Source organism: Procambarus clarkii, chromosome 79 (assembly GCF_040958095.1).
Source record: "Procambarus clarkii isolate CNS0578487 chromosome 79, FALCON_Pclarkii_2.0, whole genome shotgun sequence".
Classification (NCBI taxonomy): domain Eukaryota; kingdom Metazoa; phylum Arthropoda; class Malacostraca; order Decapoda; family Cambaridae; genus Procambarus; species Procambarus clarkii.
In genome coordinates, this window is record NC_091228.1 from 23,902,778 (window position 1) to 23,918,040 (window position 15,263).

The window sequence follows — 15,263 nt, forward strand, 5'->3', positions numbered from 1 at the left end:
GCATAGGTTCGAATCCTAATCACGGCTGCTACGGATTTTCTCATTCATGCAGTCACATTAGTGAGATTATTCTCTGTGTATTATTATTATTATTATTATTATTATTATTATTATTATTAATATATTATTATTATTATTATTATTATTATATTATTATTATTATTATTATTATTATTATTATTATTATTATTATTATTATTATTATTATTATTATTAATATATTATTATTATTATTATTATTATTATTATTATTATTATTATTATTATTATTATTATTATTATTATTATTATTATTATTATTATTATTACTATTATACACTCCACCAGCCTCTTGTCAACTACACGGACACACTGTCAATTTGTAAATTTTTCTGATACTATTAAAGACCTAAAAAGTCAGAACAAAATTTATTTTGAGTGAATTCAGTCTTGATACGTGGTCGAAAACCCAATGATTTAACACCATCTAAGGTTGTATGGATGTGAAGATGTGAACTTTGGGACATTCACAATGGTGATCTTGGTGAGCTTAACTGGGCATGGAGGAAACGTTCAGGACTCATCTGGTGAGTCCATCAACGTGTTCACAACAATTTCATTGCGGATAGAAATAGCCTCAGCTACTCTACCTGTGAGATGTATTTTATTGTCTCAATAAACGTACTTGATCTTAAACAGTCTCGTGTCAGGCCTGATATGAGATTATCTAAGAAATAATCTTTAACAATTTATAACGCATAAATAGTCCTCCGACACAGTTTTTGAAAAAAATAATAATATAATAACTCTGAAATTCAGTGAAATAGTAAAGATTAATAATATTAGTCTACTATGATACTTCTACAGTAATATCTACGGGCTCACCATAGCCCGTGCTACTTGGAACTTTGTTCCAAGTAGCGAATCTTTAACAACAACATTCTACAGTAAATAAAACCCAAAACTCGTCCTCTTGAACCTCAGCAGTATAGATGGGCCTGGTTGAGAAGGAACTTCAAGATCATTCTGTCTGCAGCGATCGTTATCAAGTCATTCAGCACCTTAGATGGTAGATCGCGAGAAGGGAAAGCGCAAAGCCATTACGACTGTATAGCACTTGAAAGAAATCATGATATAAGGATTTGGAATGGGACCGGTATGAAGCGCCATTCCACCTAGAGACTATAGCACTGGGAAGATATCAGGATAGCATAGCCAGGTAAGTCTACTACGGACTCACCATATCCCTTGCTATTTGGAACTTTTGTTCCGAGAAGGTGAATCTAAAACAAAAACAACAATATTAGGATAAGGAATGGGGATGGGACGGAGGGGAAGAAATGGTGCCCAACCACTTGGACGGTAGGGGTTTTGAACGCCGGCCTGCATGAAGCGAGACCGTCGCTCTACCGTCCAGCTCAAGTGGTTGGACTGGTAGGTCGCGAGAGTTGCAACGTTTCTCTAATCTGGATAAACTGAATTGGACCATCAAAATGGTCTTTAGCGTTCTAATTTCATCTCATTTCTCGGTTAAGATTTTATGTAGTTTATAAAGCTGAATACTTTTTCCATTTCAGCATTTGAATCCGGTAATATTAAGGTATAGATGACATAGGTGCTAATTTCTTCACATAGATTTGAACCGGCGGGATCTGCACATTGAAGAACCTTTCTCAGAATATGTATGTATGTTTTTAATTACTCTAATCAATTTATTTCTGCTAATTGGTCTTCAGCTTTAGCTGTTATTTCTTGTGAAGCATCTAAATGCTTGATAACTTCACAAACTGAAGACTTGGCTTGGCTTGAATGTATTATATGCTAAAACAGTTTTGTTTGATCAGGCAGCCGATGACTGCACTGTTAGAACAGAGGTAAGAAAAAACATTGAGATCGGTGTCTCAAAATATATTCTTCATTTCTTGTAATAAGTTTATTCCCTTTTACTTCTTTGACTTTTGTTTAAATGAGGTATCCCAGATATGGCTTTGGTGCAAACATTCTTTAATATTGCATGTGAGCAAATTAACATTGCAGGTAGGAATCACAACTTTGTTTATAGTTGATCTAAAAAGCAGAAGTAGATAATCCAGCAACTTTATCAATATTTTTGGACTCAAATAATTTGTTGACTCTGCACTTGACTAAGTACAATTCGCCTAAAAAGCAGAAATGCTTAAAAAAAAGTTTCTGAATACATGTCAAAAATAATTTCAGCTGAGTAAGACCTTTAAATTTTTCTCGTTTTCTTAAAATGATCCTTCAATTCTGACGATTGTATATAAATATTCGACCCACAGCTGGTTGAATAGACAACCGCCTTGTTCAAACGTCAGCAGGTAATCCAGCATTGCGAGATTCAAATAACCTTTTACATTCAACTTCTCTAACAGCGGAGTGAAAGAACCATTTGTGGGTTTTTGCACTGAGAAACTCGTTGAATATCTACCCAAATTTCTGAGTAGACATTAAAATGTGTGCGTGAGGATCTGCCTACTGTATGGAGTTGCGACCACATGTTATTAAAATGATTGATGGAACTTCCTCTTTTAATACTGCTTAATCTTCGTTATTAATTCAAGTCATAATACTCGTTCCTATTCCAACAAGGTTCTTAAGTCCGACTTTTTATTCGATAATAATAATTTAATTCCCTTTACAGTACTCTCAACATCTCATTTTTCAAACAGAACCAGTCCAAGACATGTTATCTTGAGGTTATCTTGAGACGATTTCGGGGCTTAGCGTCCCCGCGGTCCGGTCCTCGACCAGGTCTCCTTTTTGTTACACATCCCCAGGACGCAGCCCGGAGCAGCTGTCTAACCCCACCTATTTACTGCTAGGTGAACAGGGCCATCAGGAGTGCACTCTTCCCATTTGTTTCCTTCTCAGCCGGAGATAGAAACCGGAACCTTAGGACTACGAATCCCAAGTGCTGTCCACTTAGCCGTCAGGCCTCCCTGACTCAGCTTTATAATGATAAATAATGCACACTTCTATGCTGACGATGAGTGGCAATATCGTGGCTGAAGAGATGATGACCAAACCACATCACAACATGAAGAAGTTACTTTTTTTCATTAACACATTTAGGTACATCTGCATTTGTACAGCTGCCCTAAACTATTTGTACAGCTGCCCTAAACTATTTGTACAGCTGCCCTAAACTATTTGTACAGCTGCCCTAAACTATTTGTACAGCTGCCCTAAACTATTTGTACAGCTGCCCTAAACTATTTGTACAGCTGCCCTAAACTATATGAAGGGATGTACATTGTGTCAAGAAGCTAGCTACGTGATGCTAAAGATCCCCATCACACAAGATGGTTAGTCATACAGAGGCACGTGATAAATAGTCTGCACTGGTAAACTTTTGGTGCATTATGAGGATAGCATCATGAACACAGGAGTGAATAAGGTAACAGTGATACTAAAAGTACCCATCTCGCAGGATGGTTAGTCATACAGGGCGCTTATGCTCAACAGCTTGCACTGGCAAATTTTGGGTGCAATATGAGGATATCCTCAAGAACTCCAGAGTGAATAATTGCAAAGATCCAGGTACCGCATGTAAACGGGTCTGAATGGTCTGATAACTAGATATTCGGTGAAAGTGTGCCAGATCATGACCCCAGTTCCTGCTCACAGAGTTTGCACCTAGAGTGCTCAGGATGAAGCGACGACGTTTCGGTCTGTCCTAGACCACTATCAAGTCGCATGATGATATACGAATGGACTTGGACGGACCGAAATGTCGTCGCTTCTCCATCTTCTGATATGTAGTTTGGTCATCGTGGCTACTCCTAATAACTTCGGAACTGTAATGCCATTAGACTCATCTAGCAACAAACTGTACTGACTATTACTTATGGCATTAATCAACTCTTGCTCAAAATGGCTACACAAAACATTGTTTATGATATTAAAGCAATTTGTCCGATGCATCTTCAGAGCTGACACAGTTTTGCTGTCAGCAATATTCACTCATTTGGGCGGGACGGTAGAGCGACAGTCGCGCTTCATGCAGGTCGACGTTCAATCCCCGACCGTCCAAGTGGTTGGGCACTATTCCCATCCCCACGTTCCATCCCAAATCCTTACCCTGACTCCAATGATGATGATATAGATTAAGCCACCCAAAAGATAGCACGGACATGAATAGCCCGTAAGTGGAGGCACTTTGGAGCTATTACTAGTACCAATAGCAGATACTGGAGATATGTAGATGGATGGATTTTTTTGAGGGGGGTGGGGGGATGGAGGAATGAGGCTGGTGGAAGGAAAGGGGGGGGCTGTCTCGAAGGTAAAGCTATACCAACTATAGAGCTGGTGAGTTAGTGAAGGCCTCCAGGTCTCCCGTTTGTTCTTAGCCTGAGACTTGCTGCGAGTGGACATGGCTGTGCTGTCATTGTGGGGTTGGGTGATGTGGCCTCCATGAGGAGATCTTGTAGTAGGGGAAGTGTCGCAGTGATTGAGCTCTTACTGAGAGGTCCTCGTCTGAGGGGTCCGTGGCGTAGTCCGTTGTTGGTGGTTGTGGTCTCTCAGCCAGAGGTTGGCTCTGGAGTCGATGAGTTGTGGAAGAAGCTGGTTCGGTCACGTTGGTGGTGTTGTGGGTGGTCAGAGAGAGCACGTCTGCGAGCGCCTCTGCTAAGACGGTGATGGTGGGAGCTTTTGGGGCTGGATTGGAGGATGCTGCTGTTGGTGCAGCCTGGGTCTTTAGCGGAGCTGAAGTCTGAGTTGAGATCGACCTAGTGGTCGACCTTGTGGAAGTCTCCTGTGCGGTAGGGGAAGTAGTGACACTTACGTCAGGGGCTGTAATGGGGTCCAGGCCATTGGCTAGGTACAGCCCATTATGTTCCCTGATGAATCGGTGGTGTCTGGTCCGGCAAGCCTCTCCGCTAGTCGTATAAGACCAGGGATAATGCCGGCACGTGATACAAGGGGTGGCGAGGGTGCTGGTTGGGTCTTGGGTCCCTAGTGTGATGCCTGGGTCGACTGGTGGGAGAAATCACTGCTTGGTATGACTGGGAAGTCTTCTGGTTGGTTGGTGGGAGCTGAGGTGTTGGGTATAGCGTCAGGGGCTCTGGTGGCGGGGTTAGAAAGGTTGCTTTTCTTGGCTTCAACCTGGGCCTTGATTTTTCCTGTCTGCGGGAGCAGAGGTGTTAAATTGCAGGGTGACTGCTGTTACAGAGGAGGCAGTGATGGGTTGTTGATTTACAGATGGAAGGGAAGGGAAGGGAATTTTCAGGGGAAAGCGCTAAGTCACTATAACTATATAGCACTTGGAAGGGGTCAGGATAAGAATTTAGGATGGGATGGGGGAAAGGAATGGTGCCTAACATCTTGGACGGTCGGGGATTGAACGCCGACCTGCGTGAAGCGGAGTGGGAGAGGTCGTAGCACTTGAAGCACTGTCGGAGCTCGTGATATCGTTCTTTTTTCATTTGGTGGGGTGGTATATTGATCCCTGACCTCCTTCTAAGTGCTATATATAGTCTAATGGCTTGGCGCTTTCCCTGGTAATTCCCTCCCTCACCTCCTAGTAACTTATCCAAGTACTCATCCGTAACTTATCGGCCTCTTGGTCACATTTAACGACTGATTTATTGATGAAGAATAAGCCACTCGAGAGGTGGCACGAGCATGAATAACCCGTAATTTACGGGGTCATTAGGTACGTTTTTCAAAATGGTTTGATTTCAATAAAACTTTTTTGACAAATTGTATATGAAAAGGGTTTCATCTGGTCCAAGTCTCAGCATCGTAGCATAAATAGGAAGGAAGAAACAAATATTGAATTATGTGTCAATAATTTTCCAAAATGGTGAAAAACGATTATCAAACACAAGTGTCAAATCAAATCATGTCTACGACTCGCAGCTATTACAATAGCAAATATTAAAACAAAAATATAAATAGTTTTATTAAAAAAAATAAGTTAATTTTTTTTTTCAATTGTATTTTTCTTATTTGTTTATCAGAGGATTTGCATGAAACTTATACACCTGACTGCACGTAAGCCTATCTGTAAGGGTGCCAAGGGGGCCAGGAAATTGGTTGATGTCAACCTCAGCCACAGATGGTTGCACCTTAGACTTTATTTTTTACTTATTTTTTTTCAAGTAACATAAATCTTCGTATAACTCTTTCATTGTTTACTAAATTTACATGAAACCTACACATTATATGTAAAGTTTGTCTCTAAAATCTGGGGTTAGCATTTCTCCTAAGTTCATTTATTGATTATATAATAGTAATAAACATGATATTGTAACAAACTAGCTGTTGTAGGAATGATCTAGAATGTTTTATCAACGCATGGGAGAACGGGAAGCTGGACCCACGTGTGGTGACCCGAGCACATGGTCGCACCCCCTATGGGGGGGGGGGAGTGGCGGTGAAAATATGGCGCTTTGTTCAGTTTCGTATAATGAATTATTTTACAGAATTCACTAATTTAGAGAAATTACTCTTCATTCAAATTGTATAGTATTTCTGTTTATAGTATCAAGAGTATCCTGATTGTTAGAATAATGAGTTGTCACCATCAGTGGTGTCACGAGCCGTGACTAGACCTCGGCGCGGAACAATTTGGGTGACCTCAGCGGTCACAGGTCAACAGAGGAAGGAGGGGGAGACCCTCCCTCTACAAGCTGAATAATTGTAAAATTGAGGAAACTTCTGTCACCAGAAAATGGTTTACTGACTGGCATTTTGAGTTCCAGTGAAGTCAGATCTTTATGTTGCAAAAGTTGTGTGATTGAAGTGATTGTGATCCGGGATTGTCCTAGACTCTGTTGATTGTGTAAGCTGAGGGTGTGAATGTAATTTTTTATGTAAATTCGTCGAATGATTCGTTCACATCAGTCATGTAAATTGTTTTCTTCATCTTCCTATTTTTTGTAGAATGTGTCGATATTTCTCACTGCTATAATGGTAAACTTCTCACTGCTATAATGGTAAACTTCTCACTGCTATAATGGTAAACTTCTCACTGCTATAATGGTAAACTTCTCACTGCTATAATGGTAAACTTCTCACTGCTATAATGGTAAACTTCTCACTGCTATAATGGTAAACTACACTAAATTTTCCCAATATACCGATCTCTCCTTTCATATTGTAAGTTGAATGTTACTCACTTAAAGCCATAATGTAAAGTTTGATTTAGACTGATGTACACCTGTTAAGTTCAGCCGTTATTGTAATAATTTAGACTAATGTTCACTTGTTAAGTTCAGCCGTTATTGTGATGATTTAGACTAATGTTCACTTGTTAAGTTCAGCCGTTATTGTAATAATTTAGACTGATGTTCACTTGTTAAGTTCAGCCGTTATTGTGATGATTTAGACAGATGTTCACTTGTTAAGTTCAGCCGTTATTGTAATAATTTAGACTGATGTTCACTTGTTAAGTTCAGCCGTTATTGTGATGATTTAGACAGATGTTCACCTGTTAAGTTCAGCCGTTATTGTGATGATTTAGACAGATGTTCACCTGTTAAGTTCAGCCGTTATTGTGATAATTTAGACTGATGTTCACCTGTTAAGTTCAGCCGTTATTGTGATAATTTAAGACTGATGTTCACTTGTTAAGTTCAGCCGTTATTGTGATAATTTAGACTGATGTACACCTACGTTATTAGCCGTTAGTTTCTCATTCAGAATTTGACAAGTGTAATGATTGATAAATGTAAATTGGAAATCTAAATCTAAATATTGAGTATACTGCTGATGTTTAAAGATATTACGTCATCTGATTATTATGATTATTATTACATTTACTGTAAATTTGTGTAAATTAATCCAAAAAAAATGTAAACAAAGGCCCTTAAAATTAACCCTTTCAATTTTAACTGTCCTTACTTTAGGCTCTTGTCAAGTACACTGATACAGTGTATTTACACCTGCCTCCTGTCCAATAGACTGATACAGTGTCCTTACACCAGCCACTTGTCAAATACACTGATACCGTGTCCTCACACCAGCCACTTGTCAAGTACACTAATACAGTGTCCTCACACCAGCCACTTGTCAAGTACACTGATACAGTGTCCTCACACCAGCCTCTTGTCAAGTACGCTGATGCAGTGTCCTCACACCAGCCTCTTGTCAAGTACGCTGATACAGTGTCCTCACACCAGCCACTTGTCAAGTGCACTGATACAGTGTCCTTACACCAGCCTCTTGTCAAGTACACTGATACAGTGTCCTCACACCAGCCACTTGTCAAGTACACTGATACAGTGTCCTCACACCAGCCTCTTGTCAAGTACACTAATACAGTGTCCTAACCTAACCTCAACAAACCTAATCTAACCTAACCTTACCTAACCTAACTTAACCTAACCTAACCGGGTCCATGACCAATATACTATACAATAACCAGGGACCATAAAGAAACCTTCAATAGACAAGGAAGTAGCGATAATATTTTGACTCGAACGTCCTCGCCTGAATTGAATTTGGAGTGAGTTATCAGGCTCCCCGCTCAACGTTTCAGTATATATCCGCTACGGAGACGAATTCAGAAATCGAATGAAATTGGGCGGAAATGTAAAATAAGAAACGTACGTTTTTCACAATTATTGGTAATGTTATAAGCTCGAACGTTCGTGTATGCTTAAAGTATACACGAACTTAGTATATTCTAAGTTGAGTTAAAACTAACTTAAATATATGACCGAACCTTACCTAACCTAATCTAACCTAAACTAACACAACTAAGTCAATAATTTATGTTCCTAACATAATATAATAATAATAATTCAAATAAACTAAATGGAAACAATTGATTGAAAATAAAGAAAATCACTCGCCCTATTAGCGAAATCGGGCCTTGCATAGTAGGCCGAGAAGTGCGTTCTGGCTATTAGGTACGATATATATATATATATATATATATATATATATATATATATATATATATATATATATATATATATATATATGTCGTACCTAGTAGCCAGAACGCACTTCTCAGCCTACTATGCAAGGCCTGATTTGCCTAATAAGCCAAGTTTTCCTGAATTAATATATTTTCTCTATTTTTTTTCTTATGAAATGATAAAGCTACCCATTTCATTATGTATGAGGTCAATTTTTTTTTATTAGAGGTAAAATTAACGTAGATATATGACCGAACCTAACCAACCCTACCTAACCTAACCTAACCTATCTTTATAGGTTAGGTTAGGTTAGGTAGCGGAAAAAGTTAGGTTAGGTTAGGTTAGGTAGGTTAGGTTGCCGAAAAACAATTAATTCATGAAAACTTGGCTTATTAGGCAAATCAGGCCATGCATAGTAGGCTGAGAAGTGCGTTCTGGCTACTAGGTACGACATATGTATATATATATATATATATATATATATATATATATATATATATGTCGTACCTAGTAGCCAGAACTCACTTTTTGGCCCACTATGCAAGGCCCGATTTGCCTAATAAGCCAAGTTTTCCTGAATTAATATATTTTTTCTAATTTTTTTCTTATGAAATGATAAAGCTACCCATTTCATTATGTATGAGGTCAATTTTTTTTTATTGGAGTTAAAATTAACGTAGATATATGACCGAACCTATCCAACCCTACCTAACCTAACCTAACCTATCTTTATAGGTTAGGTTTGGTTAGGTAGCCGAAAAAGTTAGGTTAGGTTAGGTTAGGTAGGTTAGGTAGTCGAAAAACAATTAATTCATGAAAACTTGGCTTATTAGGCAAATCGGGCCTTGCATAGTAGGCCAAAAAGTGAGTTCTGGCTACTAGGTACGACATATATATATATATATATATATATATATATATATATATATATATATATATATATATATATATATATATATATATATATATATATATATACCTCCTCTACACTTGTACCTCTGGTGCAAGTGTAGGGACCCATAGCCTCGGAGAAGAAAATAAAGAGTACTCAGAGAAGACCTTGTGGATCATCACTGAACACTTTGATATTTTTTTTCTCCTACCACCCCTATTCTTTTGGTATGTGTGTATATATATCTAACTTTATTTCAAAATGTCATTATACATAAAAAGTTACAATAATGATAACATAGGTATATATATATATATATATATATATATATATATATATATATATATATATATATATATATATATATATATATATTTATATATATATATATATATATATATATATATATATATATATATTTATATATATATATATATATATATATATATATATATATATATATTTATATATATATATATATATATATATATATATATATATATATATATATATATATATATTGTGACGGTAACGCGTTGGTGTTCGGCTGTTTAAGGCTAGGGGTATGGCCTCGTCACATAGTTATAAAAAAAAAATAGAAAAACTGGAACTTCGTCTGTGATAAGGTAAGGAGAAGACACACAAAACACAAGTAAACTTTAACAATGAAATTTTAATTACGTTAAATAAATCAAAACATGAAAATAATGCACAAACAAATTCTTATAATAAAATCAATGAATCAAAATAATAAGAATACTTAAATGACAAAATGAAAAGTTACGTTAAGGCAAAATAACAAGAAGTGCAATACAACAGTAAGTGGGAGGTGCTGGAATATTGGCTTAAAGCCACCACCTCTCTCAGTACACTCTAGAGTCTAGCTGGGAGGTGTGCTGGCTACGAAAGCACGGAACATTCTGAAGACTGATGTTGGGGCGACCCCAGACATCGGGTAGTATTGGGGGGCGAGTGCAGGTGCAGCCAGACCGGCGACCAATCAGCGGAGCCGTAGCGATCAACGGGTAGTTTGGTGATTTGGGTCCGAACAGGTGGCGGGCTGCATACGTTTCTGCTCACCCTTGCAAGCCTTGCTGGTGCTGGTGTTGTTGTTGGACATTTCTTCCATAGTCTTTTATATAATTGTGAAGACGTAATTTTGGAGGGAAGAGCAGGCTCAATCTCTTGAAGGAGATTATCGTCACAACTCTCCCCCGAAGCCTGCGGTTCTGGAAGAAGTACGTCGTTATGTGGTGGAGTAATGGATGGAGTTGCTTCTACTTCATAAACTCTGGAGAGGTCATGGGCTAAGATGTTGTCAGACTCTTGGTATAGCGTGTCTCCAGGTTGAATTTCTGCAGTTAACAAGCCCATAGTAGAAGACGTTGAGATGAGAAGTGGGCGTGCTGCAGGAGGTGTAGGGTGGTGTGGTCCGTATTGATGGTGGACCGAGCACTTTTCAGGTGTGGAGTGAAGTGCTGAAGCTTCAGGATGAGGAAGAGTAGCTCCTTGCCAATTGTTCCGTCGTTCCTTGTAGCAGTAGTCGCTGACAGGTGTATTCTTCTCGCCTCGTTGCTGCATCACGACACCACCATCGTCGGTACCATTGGCGTCGACATGGAGGATGTAGGGCTTATCTGACGAGGTGAGAGTGGAATTAGAAGAGGGCATAGGAGCACGAGTATTATCCTGAAAGCATTTGGGAAGATCATTAAGGATTTTGGAATTAGAAAGCGCCGACTCCTTGTCAGTGCTTTCGGGAGAAGAAGCCGGGATGGTCTCACTGTGGATGTAGGGTTCTGTGAAGGTAGAACAATTAATCAATACAGTGGGAGGAGTACCATTATATTGCTTCAGGAGGTTGACGTGGCACAGCTGGGTCTTCCGCCGCCTATCTGGAGTCTCTATCACATAATTATTATTATTCCTGCACTCTTTGACGCAGTAGGGTCCTGAAAATCTGTTTTGTAAAGGTGAACCTGGGATAGGGAAATAAGCAAGGACGAAGTCTCCCGGCTTGAATTTTCTTACTTTGCTGGTCTGGTCGTAATGAGTCTTCATTCTCACCTGGGCTTTCAATAGATTATCATGGGCAAAGCGGTGGACTCTCTCTAGAATGTGCTGAAGGTTTTGAAGAAACTGGGGCACATTCTGATGCTCACTGAAGGTGGCATCTCTGAGAGAGTCTTTGAAAGCCTTAAGGGGAGTACGGCACTTACGGCCGTAGAGCATCTCATAAGGAGATACTCCTAGGGACTCATTGGGGAGACTTCTGAAAATACACATTATTAGGTCAATCTGCTTATCCCAATCCTTTGAGGTTTCACTACAAAACTTTTTCAAGAGTGCTTTGATGGTCTGATGACTACGTTCAAGAGAACCCTGTGAAGCAGGATGATAGGGGCTGGACAATACCTGTTTGATGTTGAACTCCTCCAGTGTCCTTTTGAAGAGATCACTGGTGAAGTTGGTGCCACAGTCACTTTGAATCTCCCTGGGAAATCCGTATTGAGTGAAGATCTTCAGTAGATGTTTGATAACCGTAGCAGCCGTGATGTTCTTCACTGGAACTGCTATGGGAAATCTGGTGGTAGGACACAGGATGGTTAGGATGTAGGCGTTACCTGAACTGGTCCGAGGTAAAGGACCGACACAGTCTATTATGAGTCTGTGGAAAGGTTCCGCAGGCACCTGTATGGGAATCAGTGGTGCTCTGGGAATGGAGACGTTCGGTTTGCCTGCCATCTGACATGTATGACACTGTTTTACGTACTGTTTGACGTTATTTACCATACCTGGCCAGTAGTAGTCTTGGCGAATCCCATGGTAAGTCTTGTTGAAGCCGTAGTGGGAGAATGCTCCATGGGCCAGGTGTAGAATAGTGGGCCGCAGGCTGGTGGGAATCACAAGTTGTTCGGTGTTGGCCCAATCGTCCTCCTCCTTCAGTTTACTGGGTCTATATCTGCGGTAGAGCAAGTCGTTCTCTAGGAAGAACCCAGGAATACTGTCGGGTTGAGTCTCAGCCTGGAAAAACAATGGTGTTAAAGTAAGATCTTCCCTCTGCAACTTACGGAACTCCAACTTGGTCAGATGCGGGGGTAGTTTCTGAGGGTCTTGAGGGACAGCGGTAGCAGTAGAGTCAGCTGGCTGTGGACGTGCGGCTTGTGCACGGGTGGTCACGAGAACCGGAGGAGAAACTTCATCACTCTCTTGAACCTCTGCTGGAACATACTCAAGAATAGGGTTACTTGGCACAGAGTTACACACCTGGGGTTTGTCCATGACGATCAGGTTGGTCGGTTGCAGGTCTTCTGCCAAGTCGTTGCCTAGGAGAAGTTGCACTCCAGGCATGGGAAAAGGCTTTTCCCTGACGGCGACTTGGACTTCTCTGTTCACGTAGGGACAATCCAGGTGGACTCTGGCGAGAGGGTATGGAGTGGTAGCAGTGAGGTCAGTGATGAAGACTGTTTCCCCGGTGTAGACTATGTTGGGCACAGCCGACTTCAAGATGATCGATTGTAGAGCCGCTGTGTCCCTCAAGATCTTCAATTTGAAACGTCCCTCCGGATTTGAACCGTTGGCAGAGACAGTTCCAGTATACAGGTGGTTACTGAAAAGAGAAAGATCATTAACATCAACACCAACATTCATCACAGGCTTACCGGACTTAGGAGGAGTTGGTTTGGGTCGTTGTTGGTCAGTGGTTCCCTTGTATTGAGACTTACCACACTTGTCTATGGTATGTCCATAGAGTCTACAATATTTGCAGTACAGTTGTGAACCAGCTTGATCGGGGCTCACCTTCTCGTAACTGTACCACGACTTCTTACTGGAGGATGGTTCAGGTGTCAGCCGGTGGATGAGGCTGTAAGTGTCAGCCGACTTAGCACACTTCAGGTAGTCGGTTTCTTCTTTATCTGCTAAGTAGAGGCGGACAGGAGGCGGCACACGTCTCAAGAATTCTTCAACAAGCATCAGGTTGACGAGTTCTGTAAAAGTAGAGACATGTGCTGCTTCCAGCCATTTCATGAAATACCTCCGTTTCGTGTTAGCAAACTCGAGGAAGGTAGTGGTACTTGCCTTCAGGTGGTCACGGAATTTCCTTCTATAACTTTCGGTGGAAAGTAGGTAGGCGTCTAACACTGCTTGTTTCAGAGTGTAGTAGTCATTCTCAGACGCCAAAGTACTGAGTGTGACTGCAGCTCTACCTGTAAGATGGACTCTGAGAAGTGTTGCCCATTGGTCGACAGGCCAACTGAGTTGATTAGCAAGGGTTTCAAAGGTGGTAAAAAACACATCAACTTCTGCTTCTACAAAGGATGGCATTAACTTACTTGCATGTGATATATTAAAACTGACGGGAAGATTGGCAGTAGCTTGTTGGCGTTGAGTGAAGTGTGAAGTTTCCAAGGCGATTTCACGTTGACGACACTCTAGAGCCAGAGTTGCTTGTTGCTTGTCATGTTCGCGTTGTATTTCCAACTCGCGTTGTTTTGTTTCAAGCTGTACTCTCTCACGTTCATGGAGCAAGGCGACCTCACGTTCGTGTTCTTCTCTCCTCAAAGCAGCTTCGCGTTCTTGTTCTTCCCTTCGTATGGCAGCTGCTTCTCTTTGCTGCTCACGTTCAATCTTGGCCAGCTCTAGTTTAAGTTTCATCGTAGCCAAGTCAGTTTTCTCTGCAATATAGTAAGTTTCATGAGTTTCAGAGTCTATCTTACCTTGCTCTAAATAGTAATCCAGCAACAGGTTGTGTAGGTCATTTTTGTTGGCTTGGTAGGGAACTTCTAGTTGATACTCATGTGCAAGAGTTTGTAGTTCAGTCCTCTTGGCACGACTTAAAGTCCCTATTTCACCTGCTGGATTTGCACGGAAAGTTTGGAGACGAAACATGGTGAAATTAGCAAATAAAGGTACACGAATGTTCAATAATGAAATGTCAGAAACAGGACAACGTGGCAACTGGTACCTATCCTGTGTGATCTTTAACAATTAACGTTAAGTGAAAGATATTAAATGATTAAATGAAATCAAGGGCGCAGGAAATCTTGTACCCGGTACTCATGTAAGAGAATAAGGGCAAGAAAATCCTACTAACAAATGAAACAAAGTTTCGAAAACAAATGAAACAGTTAAATGCTTCAAAAGTAAAATTGGTAGTCCAAGGATGTAGGCATACCTTGCCAAGTCTCTATAGGACATAAAGCAAGTTTTTCCCACTGAATTTAATATGATACTTACAGAATTAGCGAACTTTTGTGCTCTGAAAAAATAAGCTAATTCCCTACCGTTGTATGTATCATCATCTCTGACTGACGTGTAGGGGTGCGAGGTGTCAACTGGTGACGAGAACTGCTGCTGAGGTCCCAATTCAGCAACTAAAGTTCGAGCTAGAGGAACTATGGCCCTCTTTGTCCTCCTACAGTCAGATTGCAGAAGATTGGGTACTCTTGACCCGGGGCAGACCACAGTACCAGGGTACCAATATGATGATCTGTCAGAATGAG

General features: G+C 40.4%; 1 protein-coding gene across 1 annotated transcript in view; it reads left to right on the top strand.

Annotated features, from left to right (window-relative positions):
• The first annotated feature begins 511 nt into the window (after positions 1 to 511).
• LOC123764585 (uncharacterized) overlaps positions 512 to 15,263 on the top strand; it is a 23,771-nt gene continuing 9,019 nt past the window's right edge. Inside the window, exons 1-3 of the mRNA XM_069314723.1 lie at positions 512 to 566; positions 1,557 to 1,579; positions 1,824 to 1,853. Of these exons, the coding sequence (XP_069170824.1) occupies positions 512 to 566; positions 1,557 to 1,579; positions 1,824 to 1,853 (108 nt within the window). The remainder of the gene's footprint in view (positions 567 to 1,556; positions 1,580 to 1,823; positions 1,854 to 15,263) is intronic.